The sequence below is a fragment of the Poecilia reticulata genome, linkage group LG2 (genome assembly GCF_000633615.1).
Source record: "Poecilia reticulata strain Guanapo linkage group LG2, Guppy_female_1.0+MT, whole genome shotgun sequence".
Lineage (NCBI taxonomy): Eukaryota > Metazoa > Chordata > Actinopteri > Cyprinodontiformes > Poeciliidae > Poecilia > Poecilia reticulata.
This window is the reverse complement of record NC_024332.1, coordinates 33385358-33411420: the sequence shown is the minus strand read 5'-3', so window position 1 is coordinate 33411420 and position 26063 is coordinate 33385358. Positions and strand designations below refer to the sequence as shown.

General features: G+C 36.9%; 1 protein-coding gene across 2 annotated transcripts in view; it reads right to left on the bottom strand.

Annotated features, from left to right (window-relative positions):
* The window catches only part of igf2bp2a (insulin-like growth factor 2 mRNA binding protein 2a), an 88116-nt gene that overhangs the window by 12385 nt on the left and 49668 nt on the right, over nt 1–26063 (bottom strand). For both annotated transcript variants that reach the window (XM_008403952.2, XM_008403953.2), the window contains exons 3-7: nt 11547–11595; nt 8355–8406; nt 4893–4956; nt 2044–2334; nt 1762–1896 (exon numbers count right to left, since the gene is read on the bottom strand). In XM_008403952.2, the coding sequence (XP_008402174.1) occupies nt 1762–1896; nt 2044–2334; nt 4893–4956; nt 8355–8406; nt 11547–11595 (591 nt within the window). The remainder of the gene's footprint in view (nt 1–1761; nt 1897–2043; nt 2335–4892; nt 4957–8354; nt 8407–11546; nt 11596–26063) is intronic.

The following is a 26063-nucleotide window of genomic DNA, read 5'->3' as shown; positions in this document are numbered from 1 at the left end:
GTCATATTGATGCTTGGCTGTTGTCATGGGAACCAGGTTGCAGATTAAACAACTATTTAAATTAGAAGACTGTGAAAATAAACTCGGCTGAGTTGACTTATTAAGGACGTTCTACAAAATTACACAATAAAGGAATTTTTTGTGGTTTAATTTAAAAGAAACTAAGTAGGTTATTAGAGCTAAAAATATAATATGATATAACACAGAAATGAGAGTAAAGTTTTAAAGTTAAAATAAATAAATTTAATAGGTAATAATTGTTTAAATAATTTATATTAAAATAAAAAATAAATATAAGAGACATAAAATTCGGCCTTTGGATGGGCTGATGCCAGTTTTGAATGTGTTTTCCTCTACATAGTTGTCATTGTGTATTTAAGCTTTCTGTATCTCTCATCTCTCTTTATGACTTTCCTAATAAAATTCTTCTTTACATCTCTCCAACTGTGTAATATTTCAGTAATTTTCAAAGGAGGCGTATGGTCAGAACAGCAGGGCAGGTTATTTTTCCACCCTGAAACAATTTAATTACAATTTAGTCGTTGCCATGGAGACCAGATGATAGGTGTGTTAAATCATAAAATGAAGAAAATTTAATTCTGTCCATTTGTGTTATTGATTGGATGATAAATACGCACCGTAAACGAATTTGCAATGTAAATTTGATTGGCTTCAAAAATTTGGGTACATGAATAAAAAAAAAAGATGCCCAATTATCCTTAGAGCCGCAGAGTGGGCCATTTTTACCCCTCATTAAACAACGTCAAATTCTTTCCATTTGTCTGTTTCTATGGAAACGGGGTTGCAGCACAAGCACTTTGTGGTGACTTTGGCTAACAACATAAACAGAATGAATCTTTGTAGATCTGGTTTATTGATTACGTTCAACTCATAATTTAGATCTTATTAATCAGAATTAATAATAATTACCTATTGGGTAGCATAGAATCTCTTAGCTATAGTTTGATGCTTTTCAGGTGCTAAAATCATGAATAAAATAAAGTTAGTTTGGGAACACTTGGACTTCTGAACATTAAGGAATATTACGACATTTAGACCGGCGATCAAAATCAGTCCACAGAATGATTAAGATAAATATGTGTATTTTCTGCAGATTCCACCTCTCTGGTGGTTTTAGCAAATATCACAGTATTACTTCAACTCCCTGATCTAAATTTGCCTTTTCCTTATGTCTTTGTCCACCAGGACAAGCTCTACACATCAAACAACTAGTAATATTWTCTATTTCAATGAGAAGCATGTGAATTTTCTCACCGAACCAGAAACAAGGCTTGATCAAAAACCAGTACAGGAAAGCTCTTGACACATAATGTAAATAAATGTAAACGCAATTCCCTGTGCTAAAAAAAATGGCTTTGTGACTGTTCTGCATTCACACGCACGCTGACAAATCAAAGCAAATAAACAACAGAATAAGGGTTGCTGTTTATGCCACGAAGAAGCTCAAAGAGCCATAAAAAAGGTGAGGAGTCTCGTTAAAAGTGTCAAACCCAATTAGATCTCCCGGCCTGGACTCTTAGACGCTAAGCTGCGATCACGTGCCTGCTTGGGTAAGCATCCGTGTTTACTGTGTTAGTGGTCCAGGCTGAAAGGAGTGCACAGTGAGATTTAAAAGTGTGCATGCAGGGTTAAAGGATGAGATTATAGCCCTGAAKACATGACGGTTAATCTCCACGTGGGATTGTATATTTACGGCCAGCGGTACGCGTGTTTGTTTGTGGGAGCTGCATGTGGGCTTACGTCTTGGTCTCGTTGGCCTCCTTCTGCATGATGTCCAGGATCATCCGGCAGGCGGATGAGCATCCCTCGGGTGTTGAATGGATGGTGATGGGTTTTTCTGCTGCGCCTGCATTTTCCTTCCGGTGGATGTCCACCCTGAAGGACGGATGCGGAAATCAGATGCCTCACAAATCTACGTTAATTTGACTTGTATAAATTGATTATGCTTTCTATTTTTGGGGGATAATGGACAATAAAAGCAACTTGACAGTAGAAACTTTTTAACTGAGTTAAAAAGCGTACTTGGACTGTGTCTGTTTGGTGACATTCTTGATGGTCAGGCCTTCTTTCCCAATGATTGCTCCCACAAACTGAGTCGGCACAAGCATCCGCAGCGGGAAGTCCGGCTGTCTGAGACGGGGTGAACCGAAGCCTCCTGACGGTCCGGGCTGCGGGGTTCCCTGGTCCCGGGAGGACCGGGCCCCGCGCCGCGCTCGGGGAGCCTGGACGGGCGAGGCGCCATCCATGTCCATGATGTACGACACGTTTAGGGAGTAGTCGTCAAACTGGTGTCCTGTCAGCTTCTCGATTGCTCTGAGGGGGTTAAGAGAGGGAGGAAGAAACAGAGAGGAAATATTGAACTTTGAGTGGTCCTATCTATCACTAAAAGCACTTTTACATTCTCATTTACCCAAGCACATACACGTTAATGCACAAGTCGAATTTGAAGGCAACTTGGACTGCAGTGCCTTGCCCAAGGACACAGTAGCAGGGGGAAGCTGTAATTAAGTCCGTAGCTTTTACTATCCCAGCCACGCCCACCCCACGCACTGATTCTATCCACATTTTACGCCTTGATCTCTCTATCACTTGTACACTTTTTTCTTTCACTAAACTTTTCATCAACGTCCTGGATGTCTCTTAACACTCAGCTTTGTTACAATAACTTTGTGTGGCTTACACTCCTTAAGGAGTGTGTCAGCGTCTGTCTGGTAGATAAYTGTGAAGTCAGAAATCTTTCTTATGAGTGTGTGTACCACACTATAGAGATTATGTAATATTTCTATTTTTAAAATGTGTTTTTGAAGAGAAATTGTACTCATCAAAATAAAAAAATAAAAAAATCACATTAAATATTCCCAAGATATTCTTTCTTTCAAATTTTTTGGATTACCTAAAGATTATGAATTTCTATAGAACATAAATTGTTCTCAAGATTTGATGAAAAGATGAAAAAAGTCTTTAGCCAATTTAAATKAATTTTACCCCCAAATCTGAACAAGCTTTGAAATCAGAGTGACGTTTACCAGAATCTATGCAGCAAAGGTGGAGAAAAACATAAAAGTCACCCGCGTCTGGTCTCTAATTTCTCACAACACTTACAGTGATAGATCACCAAAGAAAAAAAAAAAACTTCCAAAGTTGTCCTCTGGAATATATTGCTCTATCAACAAAAAATTTGTTCAGTCTGGTGCCTGATTTCAGAAAGTTAGGTTTTTGAAAAATATGAACTACAGCGATATGGATGACTGAGAGAAAATTGTGTGTTTTAAAAGCCACGACTCCATCGCTATGGGTATTTTTAAAGCACAAATTMTTCCCAATTACATGGAAATAAAACAACATTCTGTGTCTCTGTGCAGATTCTGGATGATGATGCATTAATTTAAAACAAAACAAACAACAATTACGTCTAATCACAGCGAGTTCTTCAGATTCAATGAATTTTGGTTGATATTGGACAAAGAAACAGCTTAAAAAATCTTGTCCTCAGTAAGTAATGGACCCAAAGATTCAACATTAGGATTTCCATTACTTCAGATTTGATCGTGAGTCCGAGATACAACCTACTGGTAAAACATGACAGCATCTTAAACCCTCATAGTTTTAAATATATGTGGGTACATTTTTAAAGAGACTGCAAAATATTGTAAGGTCAATCAAGCATTGCAATTACATCAATCTGTATAAAAGAAGACAAAATAAYGTAGCCACGATGAATGGATTACAGATATGAATAATTTTACAGACTTCAGAGGAACATTTAGCTCCTTAGTTATCTGGTTATCTCCGTAGCTCGAGTTGCCTGTGYAATGAAGACTAAATAGTGAATGAATAAAGCTTTTTTTCCCAATTGGCATGAAAAACTGCTAGTGTGATATGAGGTGAACCCTGGAGTCTGCAGGTGTGTGAGGGAATCGACCCAGTTTGACCTTACAGTCAACAAGCATGTTTGAATTTCTTGAGGCAGATCTGCATGGAGTYGTGTTGGGTGAGCTGACCACTGACCCATCTGTAAATGCATGTTCCCCACAGCCAACAAAACAGAGAAGCTGCATGGCAGCTATGAGCTGACTTTTTCTTTCTTTCGTTTTTTTTTACTTTATTTGTTACTATACTTTATGAAAATGAATGCAAAACAGCACTGAGCATGTAACTAATGAATGTTTCTGAATAACAGATTTTCCGCATAGCACTGATGTAAAATATGCACATTCAGAGTCATTCCAAAACCCACAAACTCACAACCTTAAATATATATTTTAAACTCTCATTATCAGTAAAAAAAAAAAAAAATAGGGTCCACACCATCCAAATCATAAGCATTTTTAATTGTATTTCTTTATATTTAGTCCAAATTCAGAAATAATCTTCTGTTCTGGACAAACATTATTGTAATGTTTGTTCCTTCAAACTTTCACCCTTGCAAGTCGGTTGTTTTTTTTTTTAGTTGGTATAAAAAATCCTGTAACCTGTGATCCTTCACCATGTCCTCAGTTGAAACAAAAACCAGTCTGTTAGTGTGAACTTGAGCACCGATTCTTTTTTAAAAGTCTGTAGCCGTTGTGAAAGCTGCATAATATGTCCCCAACTTTACCTGAGATGTTGGACACAATCGTTTCGCCAAAATGTTCGTTTTTCAGGAATCTACTTAAGGCAGTTAAATGTACTAAAAACATTTTCTGCATGATGTTGCAACTTCCTGTTTCAATGTGTTTACATTTATATGCATGTTCCTTTAAATATGCTGGCCTTGCACTTACAATTTACAGTTTGTCAAGCAAAGAATCAATGAACTGCAGTGCTCAAATTTGCAGTTTGTCATCTGCACGTGAGTGCTACTCATAAGTAACATTATTTGTGCTGCTTACACTTTAGCTTCTTCCTTGGTTGCGTATGTAACATTCACCACTGCTGTTTCTGTGTCAGTGTTCACTGTGGGACAAGACAAGAAGAGAGAGAGAGAGACAGAGAAAAACATGAGATACGGCAAACAATGGAGTACACATGCACATATCAGGTCTTTGTTGTTTTCTGTAGGTGAGTCGGACACGCGTCCATGTTCCCGTGRCGACCCAGAAAGCTGCTTGTCTGTGTGAATCCATTACAGCCATCAGCACGCTGGCTTCTCTCCAAACCCTGCTGCTTCCTCTACAAAACGGAGCTGCTTAACACAAAGGCCTCGCTGTCACTTTCACAAAAACGGATCTGAGTCCGACATAACCACCCGAACACGGCAGATAATCGCCAATTAACGAAGATGAAGCACACAACAGAGACACACCTTGACTAGATAGGTGGTCGAGGGTTGTTCTGCGAAGACAGAGCAGAGCGGAGTGTGTGAATCCGCAGAGATCACACAAGGTCTGATTCAGAGAAAGATGTTAATTACAGAATCCATTACAAACAGCGACAAACAACACAATCAGCTTAATCAGGTGATCAGTTCAGATGATGAGCTGATTATTTAACTCAGTTTTAAAGGAAGAAAAGCTGAACCTAAAGCTAAAGTACAGCGTGCGCAGGAGAAAAATGTGATTGTCTCAGTTATATTGAACGTCCAACAATGTAAAGTACAGCTCTGCCCAAAGGCTTTGTTCAAATACGTTTCTGTTCCTGTTTCCAAACAGACAAGACTGTAAAGAGGTTTCGGGGCTACTCTCTAGATTTACTGAAGTTTTTTTTTCTTTATAAGTTTATCTGTGGACTTTTGTTGCATTTTTATTTTTGTGGCGTTCTTGCAGCTGATAAAGCAAACATATAGTGCAGCTTTCACTTACAAATGAGGAAAATGGAGGAACAATAAAACAATGTATAGGAAAAAACTATTTTCACTAAATGAGCAGTACAACCTTGCTTGACAAAAATGTGCTTTAAGTCACTAATGTCACACATAGATTCATATCTAAGAGTTTCCATAACATAAGTGTGACTAAAACCATTTTTCAATTTACACAAGTTTTACAATGATTAGAGTCTGGGATATTTTAAATACTAATTATGATCTTACTAATTTGTTAGAGTATAAATATGTCCCATATTTAATTACCTCTCGTCAAAAAGAGAAAGACAAGAAAACACAGAAACTTCAAACCTACTTGCTAGTTTCCGTGGATCAAGTCAGAAATGTTTCCAGTAAACCATAAAAACCATAAAACCATTACTCTGCATTGTGCATCTATGAGTTATGTTAATGAATCACAGTGAGCAATACCGACCGGCATTTCTTTTCCAAATTTGCAAAGACAAACTTGAGCAACACAATAGTTGAATAAACCTAATGATGCAGGATTTCGCAAGTTCTTCATGGCGTGAACTTACTTTAATCTAATCAATTCATTCCAGCTTATGACATAAAACATCTGAGGCTTCTCACAAACTCAAATCCAGTTTAGTTTTTTCCACTCAACTCTAAAGGATGTGACTAAGGGAAGAAATGCAAAATCTATAGGATTTACCAGAAATATCAAAAACTGTGGAGGCTGATACATCTGAAAATCGTGTGTTTGACACAAAATTCAGCAAAAACATGGCACAGTATGTGCAAAACACATCATCGTTTAGTAGATATTCTACAGTTTGCCATGTTTTCAGCTTTCAGAATGTAATTTGACTATGTGTGAAATTGTGTTATCTTTGGTATTTTTCAGAATTGACTAAACGAGTCACAAGTTACTTTATGGTGTCTCTTTCAATGGCTGCTGGTAAAAGAGTGCCAAACATACTGCTTAAACTCGGTTCTCGAAACGTTGTCAGCTGTGTGTCTATACAACAGTTGTTTATCACCTGAATTTAGGAGGCTTTTAATGCTTGACCCAGATGTAACGATGTCAATAAAATAAATTGTAATATTTGACTAAAGCTGTCAAATACCAAATAAAAAGTTTAAACCTTCGAAAAGTCTAAAGAATTATTGAACTGGATCCGATTAAAAGATTAAAAGAGAGTCCAGATGTTTGTACTCCAAAAGCAATCACGTTTTTTTTTTTTCTTTGAGATTTATGTTTGGTATTCTTTTATGTCGTGCACTTATCACTCAGTCTTTTGTAACATTTGACAGCTGGTGATAAATCCTGGCCCATATCCAGCCCAGTGCCAACCCAGTTGGAAACTCAAATAACCAACGTTACTCTGATTAGCAAACACAACACACAAGAGCTACCAGGTCACGCTGACAAATCCCCTCAATGTTAAAATGATCTCTTCAAATCTCCGTAATTGTAAGGCCAATTTCTAAAGCTTACATAAAACGCTGAGAGTAGAGCGCTCACATCATTTAACGGCCAAAAACATTGCGAGTCAGTCAAAGTTGAGCCGGGAAGGGTTAAATCCAGTGATGGTGCCTGGCTGGCAGAGAGAAGATACATGGACAGAGTCTGGCACTGTGCTCGCTCTCACAGCCAGCTCTGTCCCGCCACTACACACATATATGGGACTGCTCCAAAAAAAAAAATAAATAAAAATGGTAACCACAGTGCAGGAAGTGAAGCAGGGAGCAGTGACATAAGGCGGGAAAGYCGGAACAATGAGACGATGAGGTGGCTCTGTTGGTAATTCAGAGTAACCGGTGATGTTTGAAGAGACAACCGGAGGAGGAAAGTCCCTGGTGGTTGTTTGGTAGAGAATGAAGCAAACTGTTTTAAAAACTTTAGGCGTAAAATAATTTCTCTGCTGGGTTCTCTTTCAGCACCTGTCATCACAACAGTGGGAGGTAGCTCATCCTGGCTGTTTTAGCACACAGAGAATCCGTCAGTAAGTAAGTGTGTGCCAAGAATTTTTCTTTTTCTCAAGCTTGGATTTTTAGGTGTCTATTTGCCCCCCCCCCCAGGAATGCCTGCATGCCTGCTCATGTACAAGACAGCAAAATCATCCACACACACACACACCATGAGCAAGTTCAGAAGCTTCACCACAGGCGCCTGCTGTGCCTTCCCCCCCGTTACCACAATGCTGCATCCCAAAAGAGATGCAAAACTCAAACACACAAGCGCATTATTCCTGGATCTCCTCCACGTCTGCCCACTTCAATCCGTACGCTAACAGGCCCAGGGGTGGCAGACTTTTCTTATTTGGAGCCTCATCCTGTCTGTGGCTCAAACATTAACGCACAGAGACAGACAAGATGATAAAGACTGAATCATATGCAGGTTATGTTTAGATAATGGATGTGTGAGGTGATGATAATGAGGAAGCAGAGTCACGCAGGGGGGGGTCGTGACTCACTGGGGGGTCTGGGTGTTTTTGCGTATGTCACTAAAAAGAGACACATGTATCAAACAGTTGATGAAGGATGAATACAAAACGTGTGATGATCAAGGAGTTGGGTTCTGTACCTTGCTCCACGTTCTCTACAGTACCATACTGAGCAAGAAGGCCATCCAAAACCTGAGGGGAGAGAGCAGAGTTCATGTCAGAGGCATAAATACACAGAGCAGGACAAGAACAGAGTTTATCGGGGGCAATTTTTAAACGACAATGTCCAAAATAAAATGACAGAGTAAATTCTTAAAGATATTACAATGGTTCCCTTCCCACTAATTAGAGCACAGCATCCTGGGTTATAACAAAGTTTTGTTGATGAATTAGACGAGAAATCCATCAGCTTTACATCTTAAAGTGCGTTAGGAGTCTGTAAAACACAGTTGATAATAATTAAACAATAAAAAAGCAAAGTTAATTAAAAAAAAATGTCTGAACAGATAAAAAAGTAAAAAATGAAGCTAATATTTCACAGAAAGTACATGAGCTTTTATTCTGTCATCATTGGGTTAATTCTAGAAGATAGTTGTGCATTAAGGCATGCTACTACATAGTAAGTAATAATCCAGATTGAGTTTTTCAGGTTGGTTGCCGGAGTGATTCCTGCCTCTCTAGGAGGCGACGCGTGCCAGACATCACCTCACGTTTTCTCTTAGACAAAAGCACATTTTTACAAGACACAGAAAACATCAGTGTAATGATGATCAATATTTTGATCCATAAAGAGAACAATTTCTAACTTTTTATGAAGCAAATTCTAACCAAATCCAGACCTTGGACATAACTTTAACCTAAAAAGTTATTGTTTAAATAAATCATGTCTCATCTATGAAGGATGACTGTACTGCTTCTACTTGTGTAGAAATAACTGAAATAAATTCTGTGTAAGCTTTTATGTAATTATCTGTAAGGACTCTTATATTTAAGTTGGAAACAAACTTGCGTATTGACAAAAAATGTTTTATAATTCATTGTAAGACATGCTTTAAACCGCAGTTCTAAGTTAACACTGTCAGAGGTCGTTGACGTCCATCACAGATGCTGCCATGATATTGTTTCAACAGCAATACAACCTGACGTGAAATTATTCATAGAATAATGCATCATTCTGACATTTTATACCTCGGTATGTTTGTTCACCTTGAGTTGAATTGCCCAAACTCTTTACTAAATAATGAATGGAGATCATTTCTTCAAGCAAGTAAAAGCAGGAACGGAAAGTGCATAGTTCATTTTTAATTAACAAAATTTCATTGAATGCGGGAGAAAATTAAAGTTTCCCTCCACTGGAAGGACAAATACATTATTGATGTAGAGAAACTTTAGCGAGTATGTTGTAAGGCCCTGACAAGCACTCTTCCTGATTTTCCCTCATTAGTTTCCCTCGATATTGGAGTTGTGAACCCTCTGGAAAGTTGTTTTCATGTAATTTACATATGAATGCTTTTTCTACACTAAAGTATTTTTCTGTTGTGACTGATTTTTTTATAATTAACGCAATCATTTAATCAGTACTAACAGCGTGTTGATTTACTCTGCTGTTTAAAGTTAAACATGCACCCATTTTCTAATCAAAAAACGGGGGGGAAAAACACACCAGTGTGTGAAACTTGGTTCAGCTATCCAATTTTTGACCAATTTGGCAAACATCGTTTGCGGAAATTAGTTTATAACTTTTTATAAAATGCTAATTGGTTTTAAAAACTTGAATGGTTTCCACAGGAACTATACCTTTCACCATAAAGACATGCAGAGCAGTCTTGTTCTAACGAGGAAGGTCGTTACAGTCATGCTCTCATGTGTGTATCCCCAAATAGCGTTTAGACATGTTTCTATTTGGTCTTCGACTTTTGCAGAAGATTGTTTTCCTTTGCTTTAAAAAGACTGGATTGGGTCAAGCGTCTTTTGTCAAATTATAAGGATGCACCGAACGTTCAGCAGGTTAATGAAACTTGTGGATTCCAGAAACTAATAAAGGCGATTGACATAATTGTCTGGAAAGACAAAACAACAACCAGGTTAGCTGCAGTTTAACTCTTTAAACAGTGTTGAGGCGCTGTACGCAGAAATGTACCAGGAAAGGTCTCAAAAAATGACAAGGGGAAAAACTCTTAAAATAGTCCATCAAATTCAATATAATGCCAGATGAGATGCCAGAAAGCGGCCAAAATGACTGCAGTTCTCTCCAGATAAATGGAGAACAATGCAGTGAAGCAACAGATCCTGTGCGCTGCTGACAAACAAACGGAAAGAAATCTAATATTCTCTTTCCTGGCTTAATAAAAGCATAGCTAATAAATAATCAGCTAATACCAAGTTGAAATAGCCTCAGTGTCTCTGACACTAACTGAGTTGCAGATATGCTGCGGCTAGGTGAGAGAGGGTACATCTGGCCGGAAATTAGGATTTCTGCCTTGCAACTGACAGTTTTATGTTTATGAAAACAAAACGAAAGTTTTGTCTCTGTTGATGCTGAAAAAGCGGCTCTTTGGTAAAATGAAATGCCCTTTGGTTCCAATACTGAGAACAGTTCAAACAGATGTAAGTAAGTCATTATGTTTGCCTCTATTTTCACAATTTTCAGCTCTCATAAAGAAAATCATACAATCCTTTCGGAGAAAATTTCTGCCGTAATTAAAAAGGTAAATGAAATTCATTCAACCTGGATTAAATGAAGATGTGAATTTTTGCATAAGTAACAGACTTTTATGCCTTTATTTATGAATTTATAAGCTTAGATTACTTTTAGGCCATATAGTTTAAATCTTGTTCTTACACAGCTCTAAATGAGGCCTACATGTAGACTTAAGACTGATTTATGTTGAAATGTATTTAACAATCAGGCATTGATTTGAAGGAATGTAAGAGTCAAGAGGTCATATTTTTTTAGCAGCAGTGGGATCATAATCTATTAAACACAAAACATTTTTCTCTTAAATTCTTAAAAATACTTTTTAAATTCATTTAAATGTTTTGAGTTTCTCTGTAGATAACGCAGAGACATGAACACAGAGAACTTGGACCCCCACGGGGACACAGATGTTGACAGTGTCATCGCCACGGTAACAAACTGACTGAAACGCGTGCTCACAAACACTTCAGCCCAAACTACAAAGGCCGCTGACTCATTGTCAGGAAACTGGTTTATATGCCGCCTGTTGCTGTTCAACGGGGCATCACCGTCTCTCACACATCGACACACACATGCGCGCACACACGCAGACACACACACACACGCACACAAACAGAGATAGAAAACAACTGACCTCCCACTGCAGATGAGGGGGAATGTTCCGGATCTGGATCTTCCGACTCCTGCAGAGATGAGAGACACAGACGGAGTGGATTTAAAGGACCTGAACCACAAACTCACACACTCTTACAGTCATCTGTTTACAGTAAAACCAGCTGCCACTTTATTTATAGTTTATTTATAAACAGGTTTATCGTAACAGCAACTGAGGAGGAAAGCTATTAATTCACAATCAGACCTTATTTCTAGATGTACACATCATTCACCAATGGGAAGGAGACCCAATGTTCAATATCAAGACCTGATCCAGACGTGCTGAGAGGAAACAGTGTGGCTACGGTTAGTCGTTTCTGATAATATCATCCGAAGAACACGAGGAAGCCTAATTATTAGACATCTTCATTCATTCATTAATTAATGAAATTTTAATAAAGAGCAAGAATATCTCCAAAAAGTTTTGAAGAGCGTGGCAAGAAGGGGACAATTGATAATCTTAGGGTGGGACAACAAAACCAAAACCCAGAACAAAATTTCAGGAGTTTAATAAGTTGTGTTTATTCCCCGTAAGATTGGTTTAAGCAAGATAAACATAAACTAATAATAGCAAACTAATGATAAAATAATTTTTTTCAAATAAAATCAGTTTGTTATAACAGTTTGTTATAACATGCTTTTCTTTAGTCCCTAAGATATCTACAACTTATTCAGGTAGATATGAAATCCTTTATGTATTAGAGGGAGGGCTTGAAGTGAATGAAAGAAGCACTATTATCGACTTTTCTTTAACATTATTATTATTATTATTATTATTATTATTATTATTATTATTATTATTATTATTATTATTATTATTATTATTATTATAACACACTTAATTATATTAAAAAGTAACATTAGTTTAAGCAAGTAAATTATATCACATTATTTATTGTATTATATATTTAGATAAATAATTACTATTCTGCTCAATTGTGAAGGAAATAAAAAAAGCAGTAAATATGATTATTTTAATGATAAATATTAATATTAATGATAAACAATAACGTCACCATTATTATTATTATTATTATTATTATTATTATTATTATTATTATTATTATTATTATTATTATTATTTGTATAATCTAGTCATAACAAATATTTATATAAATCCATCTGACAGGTGTGCTAGTCAAAATATTGGGGGTGGTTATTATCATTGTTTTAAAAGTAAATTAAATGATCATGATTACCTTCAGACAAAATTGGAATAAATTTTAGATTTAAACCTCTATTGATATTTTGATACAACATTTCAAGCTAAAACTTCAAGCTTAGATAATTTTCTCACGACTACAACCATTAAATATTAATAATATATATAAAAACAGATCCATTTGTTTTGGCCAATGTAGATACATGAGTTTAATAATAGTCCATATTCTCATCACACTCAGAATGATTAGAAAAGACACAAGAGGGAGAAAAATCAGTCACTGTTTAGAGTAAAATGAAGGGTTGTCTGCATCCTCGGTGACCTAATCAGAGCCGTTTTTGGCTTTGAATTAATCATCAAGAATAAGAGACACAAAATCCAACCTCAGATATAAATAAGTCAACAGGAATTTGATTTATTTCCTTCAGTTTAGTTGATGTAAACGGCAAAGACGCTTAAACCTGAGTTTCAAATCTGATGAGCTCTAAATCTTTAACAGCTTAATCAAAATATTTCGGAGCTACGTCCCACTCTGCTCATTTTAGGATCTTGGGTTTCCACGCTGTCTCTCTGCCTTCAGCGAGTCTTTCAGCTCAAAAAAGCAAAGCCACACAAACCACCCGTGCCCACAAGCTGTTAACAACAGCATTAACGTGAGAGAGTGCGGTGCTGCACTGCCCTGACCGCGCAGCTAACTTACTCTGAAAAGACATTTTTAAAAAGCATATCAAGCATTTACCTTAAGAGTATAACTGGAGGAGAGACAGAAATCAATGAAATGGAGAAATTTTCACCAGAGAGGGACAACACATGCAGACACAGACGAAATTTTGTATTTTCTCAAAAAGCAAAAGCGCAAAGAAAAAAAAAAAAAACCTTGGCTCTAGATTTGTCTTCTTGCAGCGAGTGAACAGAATCCTGTTGGCAGCTGGACAGAAAGACACGTCTCTTACTCACTGTGTCGCTCAAGGGCAGAAACAGAAGGAGCAAACTCTTTAGACATCCATCCAAACTTTCAGTAAAACAACAGAGCATATTGTATAAAAGTCAAACTTTATAAAATACAACAAACATAATCTTAAACAAGCTTACATGACATAAAGTATAACACTACAGACGAATACAGCCGTAGATCAACCTTATACATCTCATGATTATCACTGTCCTCTAATTTTAATAATTTCTTTGAACTGTATTTTTTTCCCAGTGTGGAATACAGGAATTGGACGCATACATTTTAATCTCTTTTAAATTTTCCCTAATCCACATAAAAGCTATCCACATAAGTTATGCATACGCCGCAACTAATATTTTGTGAAAAACCACTGAGCAAAAGACACCTGGACCACCCACTACGTTTCCTTCCAGGTTTCTGTCAGATTTATTCATACAGACTTAAATATATCTAAGTTTTATGTCTTTTAATTTAGCGAGGAGTTCAAGGAAAAGTCTCCTGAAGTCATTTTTAAATAACTACAGGTATAATAATTACTACTTCAATAAGTTATATGCATGTACATGTCATTCAAAGATCACAATGACAAAAAGATGGCTTGAAGAGTCACATCTGTGAACACTCTACCAACTATCAAGAATGGTGGTGGTAGCATCATCCTATGGGACTGTTTCACTGCCAGTGCAGGTGCTTTCAACAAAAAGTTAGAAGGTAGAGTAACTTCAGATTTATTAGCTAGACAGAAACTATTAGCCAGTTTTCCCGAGCACAAGTCATAAACAATTTTAAAATGGTTAAAAAAAAAACAGGTGAAAATTAAGCTTCTTAAATGGTTTTGCTAAAGCTCAGACTTCAACAYTTTTTGAAAATTTGGGGAATATGTTTTAAAAGTCGAGTTCACGTAAAATACACTTTTAGAAAAGTTWAATCTTTTTCTGACCAGGGCGCATCAAACATAACCGTTACCGAGTCACAACTCTTTCAGTACACTGTTACTGAGAAAGTAAAACTCAAAGTTTTCAGAATCAGTGATGTTTAAAATGTACACAAATATACAAAAAACTATTTCAAAGTAAAATGTATTTTGTATTGTTTGTGGATGATGCCTGATTTGGAAATGTTGGCTTCCTTTTGGAGAGAGATCTACCTTTACTTGCAGACCCATGGACACAATAATGTTGACCATGCTAACTGCACTAATCAGAACACTAAAAAAAGAAAGAAAAGTACATTTAAAATGTCAGTTTTGACTGTTTTGGATAAKTAAAACCCTATTTTAAATAAATTTTTCTCTMACGTAGTGGCTTGATGTCGGATCAGATTGATATCAGAAGATCAAATTTAACAAAAACAACCGATCGGAAATTTTCCACAAACGTCCGATTAGGTTTAAGTRTCTTGAATTAGAGTTTGAATTAAAGAAAATCCAYCATACATTCAAATTTGTGCAGCTAATTCTTGGTTTTGAAAATGACTGATGCTATAAATTACATCATCTTGAAAATAAAACTGCCCATCAAATCATTAAAACCCCCAAAAAAGTATTGACTTCATGCCTTGGTAAGCTTGGTAAGTCTGGGTAAACTTTTCTCTGGAACAGGAAGTTAACCTGGCTGTGCACTGACTATCGCAAACTTGAAAATTGCAACATTGATGTCGGTCAAGTGTGTGTTTTATTCAGCGATAAACAGCAACAACAACAACAACAACAACAAAAAAAATCAAGAAAATCAAAACAAACAAGCCAACATTTCCCAGAGGATCGCACCGCAGTGCGGCCTGCAGGCTTTCTGTCACTGATGGAGGTTTAAAGCAAGAGGCTTGATGAAAGAGCTCTTTTGGCAGCCGATGTCCAAACACGGGCAAAACACATCACCTATTCCGACGTAGTAAACAACCACATGGCAAACAAAGAGCTGCCAATTGCTAAAAAGTGTTTATAGCCAAGTTGAAACCTCTGAACAGCCCCTGAGCTGGCGTCCCTGAGCTGCTTCTGATGGAAACTAAAAGCTCCTTTCATTCAGCGTTGTCTGTGTGAATATCCCGCGATATCCAAGGCCCAGTTCTCTATTGTGTCTCTGCCAAATAATTATGCCGCCTGTAATCTTGATGTAAAACAAGATGCCACACCACACACTGCAGCAWCCTTTGCAATTTTTTCTATCATCTTTTGTGGGATTTAAAATGAAGTTTTTCTCCATAAAACCAAATTACTCTGGAATCTTTAGCTGTGCTTACTTCAAAATAGTGACCTTGCTTCTTTTTTTTTTAAGATTGACTTGCTTGCCTGTCACTCTCAGACGCAGGCGAAAACTCTCTGAAGAGGCATGTTGCGGAAAATATTACAGCACCTCCTAACAATCCTTTAATGTCTCATTTTCAGCATATTTGTGGCCACCGGCTGACCAGAGGTCCACCGCTTTCTGTCTTTCCATGTGTCTCCGGCGTAGGGAGCRGCTCACACTACATGCCATCCTGCCACATCTGCTGCTCACTCCCTGCAGCCTTCAGGGTCCTCTGCAGACATCAGCTGTTTGTGCTGAACTCATATGAGCTGCTTCATAACCGGGGAGGAATCAGGTGTCTGCTATAACATCCAGTTTGTTTGGATTCAAGCGTGAACTCAGAGCATTCGCTTAGCTTCTTTAGAAAAATCTGAAATTTAGCTGTGGCAGGAGACACAGGGTCAGGTTGATGTTATTTAAGGTTTGTTGAAGCTGCCTGCAGCTGGTTTGAAACAGTCTGCCAAGAAAAAAAAAGAGAGAAAAAATYTCTTGATTTGTGGCTTTAAATATCTGAGGGTGGTCGTTTTTATTTGAAAAGCTAATATTTACTGCATCCACACCTGAAAATAGCCAGAAATTGGGCTGTCGWAGGAATTTTAAAAGGACAGTTTTTGATTTTTAGATATGTGATGTCGACGACAAGCAGTCTAACCTGCTATTTTGAGATTCAGATATAAAGAGAGAGCTCTTGAGCCTGATGCTGCGTTTGARACTCATATTCTTGAAAAACAAAATTAGATTTTCTGTGAGATATAGACCTACTGTGTCGAAGGACTTGGCTAATAAAGAAATCCATCAAACTTKCCAACAGYACTAASTTACAAAAGYTTAGAAGAAGYATTCAACATTTTAAAATAATATATTAAGGACATTGTTGAAAATGTATTAACGTTTCATTTGAATAAACCTGAAATTTGAAAATAAAGTAGGAGAAAAATACATATTTGAACTTGTCAAAACCAAGGACATTTCCTACAAGTGCACCAGTATTGCCATGATATTCCTTAACAACACGCATACAGCATACCACTTACTCCAGAGGAACTGAAGCCGCAACCCCTACATGCGCTGTGCATTCATCCATCACATGATCAGATGATTTGTAGAAGCCTGGACTGCTGGAACCACATTTTGTGTCCCAGAGCACAAGTATGYTGTAGCAACACAACTGGGCAAYGGCACATAAGATGTGGTTAGTTTCTATATTGTGTAAATACATTAGATATGGTACTGGAAGTAGCTCCTTGCTGTCTGCCTATGAAAACACAAAATGTTTATTTTTATGTGTCACAATGGTGAACATGATTCTAGTTTGTTCCAGTAAATTCTCCTTCATACTCATCAAACCCAAAAGATTCCCATTTGGACTATTTCTAAATTTCCACATCCTGACTTTCCATTAAAAGATTTCTATAAAGTTAAACATTCATTGTGAATTTTTCAGTCCTTTGTATGAAAGTCTAAGGCGGCGTATTCACAGACAAGATTCAAACAGTTTATAAAGTCTATGAGACGACGCAATGGGATAACAGTTAGTTAATGACAATAATATCTGTAGCTAATGATGCTAATATCTGCTCCACMGCTTCTTATCGACATGAATTTAAAGTGAGTATTACAGTCCGGTGTACATTTGATTGAAAATCTGATATACTTAGACTACTCCAACCTAAGCTGGATACATCTGCTGCACACTGAACAGGAATTTCTTAAAATCACAGTTTAGGTTTGATGAAAGCTTTATTCTAAGTATGAAAATACTTGAAATGGCATATTTGGGAGAAGAAGAACAAATACTGCAATATATGGCCTGATTAAGCACAGACACCAGTTGTTTAAAACTGATTCAAATCTTTAAAACACTGTTTGTGGTTTGTGAAAAGTTTTACTCAATTTGTGAAAACAAAATGTGTGTTATTTGGTTTTTCAAAAATTGCCAATAAAAATATTTCTGGACCCAACCAATATAGAGTTAGATTTAATAATTTAATAAAGATGGTAAAAGGTTGTTTTTTGTTTTTACAGCAGGCAAGATATTCTGTCTTTCTAATATTTTATTAGAACTTTAAAAAGAAATAACTATCCTTTTAATCCCTTAGCAGGCAGACAGAGGAGAAAGTACAAAGATATTGGGCTTTTATCAGTACAACCTGCACAAAATTACCCATCCTTTCATTTTCTTCTGCTGCAAAGACAGGAAACCCAGACCTCACACTTCAGTTCCTTCTAGAGGATTCAAAGTTTCTCCCAGGCCTGGTCAATGAGTTCAGGATTGTTGGGTCTCCTCTCGGTAGGACTTGTCCAGAAAACCTCCAAAGAGAYGCGATCTACCCGTCACATGGAGAGGAGCACCGACTCGGTGTCTCTCAGGCTGACCCCAGCCGTCCTACAGGGATAGCTCATTTTAGTCGCTTGCATGAAGGAGGCTGTCCTTTCTGTCATGATCCAGACTTCATCACTCCAGTCAAGAGTCAAAACATTGACAAAACTAGGAGTCTTGATTACAAAGTTATCTGACAATAACTTCATTTCAAGAGTATTTTTCACTCTTATGGTGACATTAGATGGGCTAGACTCTACATCCCTGCCTCCTAAACATGCATTGTCTCAAAAGTGTAAGGAACCCTGTCTTGATTACATCTTCTTAGTTTAGTAGTGTGAATCATCATCAAGTCGGCCTTTGTGTGGGAAGCCTCGTCTTTCCCTCTGCTTTTGTCAGGTCTTCTATTCACATTGTCCATCTTGTTCCTTTAGCTCCTCTCCTGTTTCACCAGCCTTGTTATTCCCATGGATTTGTGTTCAGATTTCATCTGAATTAAGTTTCTGGGTAAGTTTTTATTCTGTTTGACACACCCACTCTCTCTCTCTCTTTCTATCTCTCTTTCTACAATGTCTTAGAGAAAGTCTGACTTCTGTTTAACCTGTGACGACCTTAACAAGAAAAAACAGGATTAAGCCCAATTGATTGATCAATGGCATCACTAAAGTAAACTATTGTTCTTGCTTGTACTAAAATGATGGATTTCCACCAATCATGAGTCACACCAGCATCTTGACAGTACTCATTAATTCACAATCAAAGCATTTGAAATGTTATTTGCTCTAAAGCAAAGTAAATTTAGCCAATGTACTTAAGGCACTGAATCCTACAATACAAATGGAAATAAAACTTAAAAGAACTGCTCTGATTATATTAGTATGCCAACAAAAGATGTGATAGTTTACATTATGATTATTGTTTAAAAATACATTTTACATTTGGATGGCACATTAAGGCCACTGAAAGCAAAACATTATACCGATAATAAAAAGGCTTGTTTATAAAGGCAAATGAAAATGGACTGAAGAAGGAAAATGGGTTTTTCTTTTCTTATATTCATATAAAAAGAGCCTCTTTTCCCTGTAAAGGAAATTATATGTTGCAACCAAATTTAAGAATAAGAAAACACTCAGAATTTTAAACATAAATCATAACAAAAATAAATAAATAAACTAGAGATTGTAGCAAATTGCTACTCTGGGAGACCATTTGATTTCCATAAGAATTACAGGACCATTTTCACCAAAGGATTTATTTTTACCAGGCTCCAACATACCAAAGTCAGACCTGATCCAGCCTYCTGTTCTAGCAGCTTTTAGAAACTCCTGTTTGCTGACCTTTGACCTACCCCTGCTTCTGTGCTTCTCTTGTTTGGCTTTGGCTAAACTTTACACATYGTGGTGTGATGTTTGGTCTTTTCCAGTGCGACTTACCAAACAATTAATACAGATAGAGTTTGAGTGACGATGAGTTGAAAGTCTTATCTTTGATGGAGGTTCTACTGACAGTAAATGTTTTCTTTATCCTTCCCAGGAGATGCAGTATTRTGGATTTTTACTTTAAGGGCCTTTCTGCATCAGTTTCATTCTGTGTTAAGGCATACTTCCTGGTCTGTTTGCTTCTCCCACTGACTATGCCATTAATTTCATCATCTATTGCTGCCCATAGAGCCAGTCCCTCTGTAGATAATTGTTTGGTGCCCAGATTCTTTTTTTATTCCTTTTAATTGCTCAAGCTAATAAAGCCTGCTATAAAACTGTCTCTGTGCAGGTAACAACAAGTACATAACAGCTAAAGGAGCCCACAGGTTAAAACACAAACAGAAATCCCAAGACAACAAAAAATAAAATAAAAACCCTGGTTTAAATGAAAATCCCTGGTCAGTGGGATTGTTGTGCTACAGCTGACCTCCAAAAATGTAAAATATGACCAGCTGCACAACCAGGCGCAGACAGACTTATGAAGAAAAGTTTTGCATTGCAGTGTCGCACACAAAARATATCGCAATGGATGAMAAATCTTGGTCTTTAAAAACAATCAATGGCAAATAAAGATGCAAAAGTGTTGCTATGTAAAAAATAATAAACATAATTCARATAAACTGTTTTGATTTTGTTGCAGCTTTACATTTTATCAAATGCAACACAGGTGACTGTACTGCTTATTTGACTTTCTGATAATTCTCAAAGTTTCTCCAAACTCAAATTAGCTTCGCTGATGCCTACAAGTTGCAGGTTGGAACAGACATAAACTGGAACAACTGTTCAAAAATGATGAATTRTTTTACAYGTTTATTTAAAATGTTGGTTTTGATGTTCTAATGCAGTGAAACCATGTTTGTGTGYTGGTTTGTTTTTTGACACATTGCCACCTTACTGTGCGAATGTCATACCTGATATGCTTCTAACAAGTCTTCTGTCATTAAAAACTCCCTGTTGCATAACAATACAGCGTCAGAGGTTGCTGCCGAAGAAAGCAGTCAAAGTTTCTCCGATGCGCTCGTCATTAAGCCTAACGAGGCCTTCAGCAGCACTGTTTGCCCCTGCTCTTGTGTCTGGACGTCAGACACACGCCAGCCTGCACGCAGCAGGGGAGCCTCTCTGTGGCTGACTGTGGCCTTCCCAAACGGCCTTTCAGTCAAGCTCTGACAGAGTAAAAACTCCACAAACATTTCATCCCCGCAGCCGGAAAGCTCCCGGCCTAATTCACTTGAGTGATAAAGCCTGTTTTCCTCCATTTACCTGTCATTTCTTCTCTCCTRCCTCCATTTGGCTGTCAACACTCGGATGTGTTGTTTTTTGCTGCGATCAACTTAAATTACAAAAAGACTAACTATTGTTTCACACACATATAAGAGCAAATTTGCTGCTTAACGCTTAAGAAGATTAAATTTGAATAAAATAAGATTTTTTTTCTTTTTCATCAGAAATGTGATGGACTTGCCATTGACTCAACTTTACCGCAACTTCTCACCAGTCCCAGAAAAAACATTAAAAAAATAAACTGAACTGAGTGGAATGTGATCTGTCCACCATAAGTGATATTATACAGATAAATTATAACTGAACACAACTGCGGTCATAAATCATCGCGGGGGGGGGATGTGATTATGCACCTATTTCATGATCGTATTACCAATGCCGTCTGCGCACAGAGTAAGCAACACTAATTTCTCTGCTCCTTTTATAACTGCAGTGCAGTCCTAAGTGCAGCATAATGGGATCATCTTAATGACCAGCTGCATTTACACCTACTACTACTGCATGTATGTGAGCTAATGTCTCTCGTATGTCTTTCGTGTGGCTCAATCTATCAAAGCAAGCCTCCGAGTGTAACGTAACACACGATACAACTCAGGTAGCTCCGGGAAAATAAGGCGGTGGTCCTTTTTACGCCGACAACAGAATCGTCTAATCTCAATTAACCCAATTTCTGGTTTGGCCCTTAAGCTCTTAAGCGTCTAAACGCTCTGAAATCTCAAAGAGGCAGCAACAAGTCAACAATATTTAGGAGGAGACCCCTTCATTGCAGAGGATATCCTGCATATATCCTGGTCTCAGTCTCTGGTGGCTCTCCCACCGTGAACCCCTTCTCCTCTCCGGATTAAGACTGAGGACAGTCCATTTCCGGGCAGCACTCTTAAGTGCTTCTCCGAGACCTGGGCAGTTGTTGTGGAGCAGAGATAAAAGGATTTGTATGAGGGAAGTGCTTAAATGTCGTCCTTCAGCTCCTGAGATGTCCTGCAGTACAACGAGAAACAAAATTCTGATGCAGCGAGTAACAAATAAACACGGTGTGGGAATTTCTTTCGATTCTGCGCATGGCTGTCAACATTTTTATCTTGACATATAGAAACTGAGCTTTTTTTCTGGAAACAGAAAAAAAAACAAACACTGCACTGTTTTTGCAGCTGAATTGTGTAGATTGTTGCTGCTTTATTCTCACTTAATTTCCAAAAGTAATTTCCATAAGAACTTTGGAAAATGAGGTGTTTTACTTTCTCTAAAGAAGAAAGAAACACGACCTGGGTCAAAAGTAAGACTTTTTTTTTTTTTTTTGCATCAAAACACCTTCGTTCCTATGAATTAATTTCTTTCCTCTATTTCAGGTAGTCAGATATTTTGAATCCAAATAGTCCACATGTGCTTACCATTCAGAGACAGAGGGGCATTTCATTAAAGTTCAATCTTTAAATAGCTAGTAATACGTTCATTCTCAACTTACTTAATGACTTTGCTTCACACTGTTAAGGTGTTATGAAGCCTTATAATATTGAAATCACTATGTATTTCAATATAATCATTCAGTTTATAAATGAATTATCATTCTTGTGACTCTGAGAATAATAACTAATTGCTACAGTACATGACCCACAGTTTTAATGTATTATCATCTCTAGGGGTGGGCTTCAGGCCTCGAGGGCCGATGTCCTGCAACTTTTAGATGTTTAACACACCTGAATCAAATAACGAGGACATTAGCAGGACTCTGGAGAAGTTGACTCCACTTAGGAGGTGATTCGGCTATTTCATTGGAATACGTTGGACCAGGGAGACATCTAAGAGCTGCACGACCAGGATTGACCAGCCCTGGTCTAGGGCCTAGGGATTAGATGTATAGGCTGGTTTGAGCTGGTATTTAATTCAAACTGAATGAAAACATTGTTCAAAAATATTATGCTATCACAGCAAATCAAAATAGTAAAAATCGTTTACAGTATCCTGCAACGGCCCTCAAAAGTGTCCACAACCTTGTTAAATTGCCAGATTGCTTTCAATAAAATACAGTAAAATTTTATGTGTCCAATTTGGTAACACTTTATTTGAAGGGGGGTGAATAAGACTGACATGACACTGTCATAAACATGACATAACACCTGTCATGAACATGAATAAGCCTTCATGAATATTTATGACTGTTGTCATAAAGCGTCATTCAGTAAATTATGACACTTTTAATACAAAGTTGACATAATTCAAAATGTCTTTGTTATGACAACTTGACGTTAACCAAGAAATCATTACTGTTTAAACTTTAGCTTTAATAACATAAAGTTACCCAATTTTTAAAGTGCAATCAGTAATACTTTATTAACAAATTTATATCAGTGATGATTTATTGGCCATTATTTTCTAAGCACAGCAGTTCCAAAGGAATGCAAAGATCTCATTGTATAAATGTAAACGTCAAAGGTGTAAAACTTTCCACCGGTCTATTTATAAATCATAGCTCAATGAAGACAGTCATACTTGGACAAAGTATGGGACAAAAGTGACGGTAAAAATGGGAAATTAATCAAAAATTATATAAGACAAGATGATGTGTGGTTCAACGATTGTGAAATGACCTACTGAGTGCTACCAAGACATGGACGTCCCCGTCTCTCTTCAAGACATTTTTGAAGCATCTCCTACCCTAGCACCTTTGCTATATTGACACAAAGCACACTTTGTGTCAATATATAATAACATCTATTTACATCAAAGCCTTTAGTTTTTCCATGAAAGAAATATTAGTGATACTTTTCCCCTTAAGTTGAATAAATATTATTTGTCCTTCCAGCTGTTAATATGACATGGAAAAAAAAAAAAAAAAACAACATCCTCACGAGCCGGTTGGAAAAACACACAGTGAATCTGCTCTCCTTCCCTAACCACATCTTACACATTTCACACTCTGCGCCGCAGAGTGAACAAAGCTGCTGCTCCGTGGCGTTGCTAAACGTTTTATCTCAGCATGTAGCGCTGAGGTGCCTGTTTCTGTTTCACTCCCAGACCTCAGTGGGCGAGGGCTCATCAGGATTCAGCAGGTTCACCTGCCCGTCTCTTACTTCACTCGATAGTGTGCGGCGTGGCTGCTCAGCAGGGAAACGCATGCTTCTCTAATGTGAGCCGCAGCCTTCCTGTTGACATATGTCTCCTCTTGCTATCCTCACTTGCTCAGCTGGCTAATAAAAAAAAAATGTAAATACAGAAACCCGAAGTAGTGTTTTTTTTCTTTTTTTTTTTTTATGTTATGTGACCTAGAGCGATGATTTAAGTCTAATATAGTGCATTGGAGTACAGAGAACAATATTTTACATTTTCTGAATAGATTTAAGCAGTTAATGCTCCAGTTCAACATCTTACAGAACCGCAGATATTAGGTATTTTATTTTACATGGCAAAAACTTGGATGTTTATACTACATAATGATAATTTTTTTCGCCCAAAAAAACATTTGAGCCGTTTAGATTTAATCTACGTTTCAGTTTTATGAAAATCTCACCAAATAACTTTGAGTAAAAGTACCACAGCCTTACAGTAAAATGGTATTTACACAAATATGCATAACAAAAATGGCCTAAAAGCTTTTATTTACAAGGGAAATTCAAAGATAATTACCAGCACTGCTAAAATAAGGTGGAATACAGCGAGAGAAACTCCAGTCACTCCAGAAGTTTCTCCAGTATCTTATAAAAATTACTTTAAACCACAGGAATGGTGTGGGCCTAGGCCTTCTTTTTAACTAGATTTGCAGTGAGAGTGGCATGATGCTCTGGCAACACAAAATATATTTTATCTATCAGTGTTACGTCTTAATTTAGCTTAAAATATTTTTTCTGCAGCCTGCTGCTGTATCATGCATCCATTCAAACCATATAATCAAACCCCAAAACACAGTTTGCTGTAAAATGCTTCATGGTTTTGCAGGAAAACATGTTGTAATGAGAAAAACAAAATTACACTGCATGGGGAAAATTATAAATGACCCAAAACACTTCAGGACTGCACCAGATGCAGTGTCTGCAAACATAAAAAAATAAAACCATATCATCATTATGACAACTATAATATCATTTCACATTATCACTGAACCTTCAGCGTTACATGTCAGCAAGAATCCTTCAAAAAAGATTTCATTTTCATATATATTCATATATATATTTCATATTCGTACTTTTGACTAAAAGTCCTTAGGAAAGAAGCCCAGAGGTTTAGAGTCCCAGTTGACGGCGTTTCAACTAAAAACCTAGAGGTTGGAGACCTTGTCAAATGGCATTTTTGACTAAAGTCCCAGAGGGTTAAMGTCCCAGTTAAACGATGTTTAACTGAAGTCCTAAAAGGGGTGCGGGTTTTAATGTTTTTATCTTTTTTAATGTTTTTTTTTTCAAAATCTCTTTCTCTTTCTTACTGTTTATTCAATTTTACATGCTGTTTTTTTATTATGTAAAGCACTTTGAAATGCCTTGTTGCTGAAATGTGCCATACAAATAAAATTTGATTGATTGATTGATATATATTCTAACTTCCTTATAAAATTGCTTGGTTATAAGAAAAGGTTATATCACTGATTATCTTGAAAGAAAGGTAAAAAGTCAATATTCTCTTGTTAATTGTTACCTTAAAATAATTACTCAAATGCAGGCTATAAAAAGTATAAATCATATAATTAGAATAAGTAACATTGTATATTTTAACAATTTGGGGGAATTAAAATATTAAAATGTAAAAGTAATTACAAATATATTTGAGTGTAGAACTAAATAAATAATGTATATGTATAGTTTATAGATTATGATATAATTTTATTTCATTTATCTAACACGTATCTAACACGTGTTAGATAAGTGTGTATCTAACATGTGTGTGTTAGATACACACACGTCACTTAACCATTCGTGTTGCTGAATGGTTTCATCCACAACAAGAAACAATTCTGACACATCATGTGTCTCATGTTTGATGTCTTCAAATCCAAACCTTCTGCCATCTTTACTTGCTCTGACTTTTTAA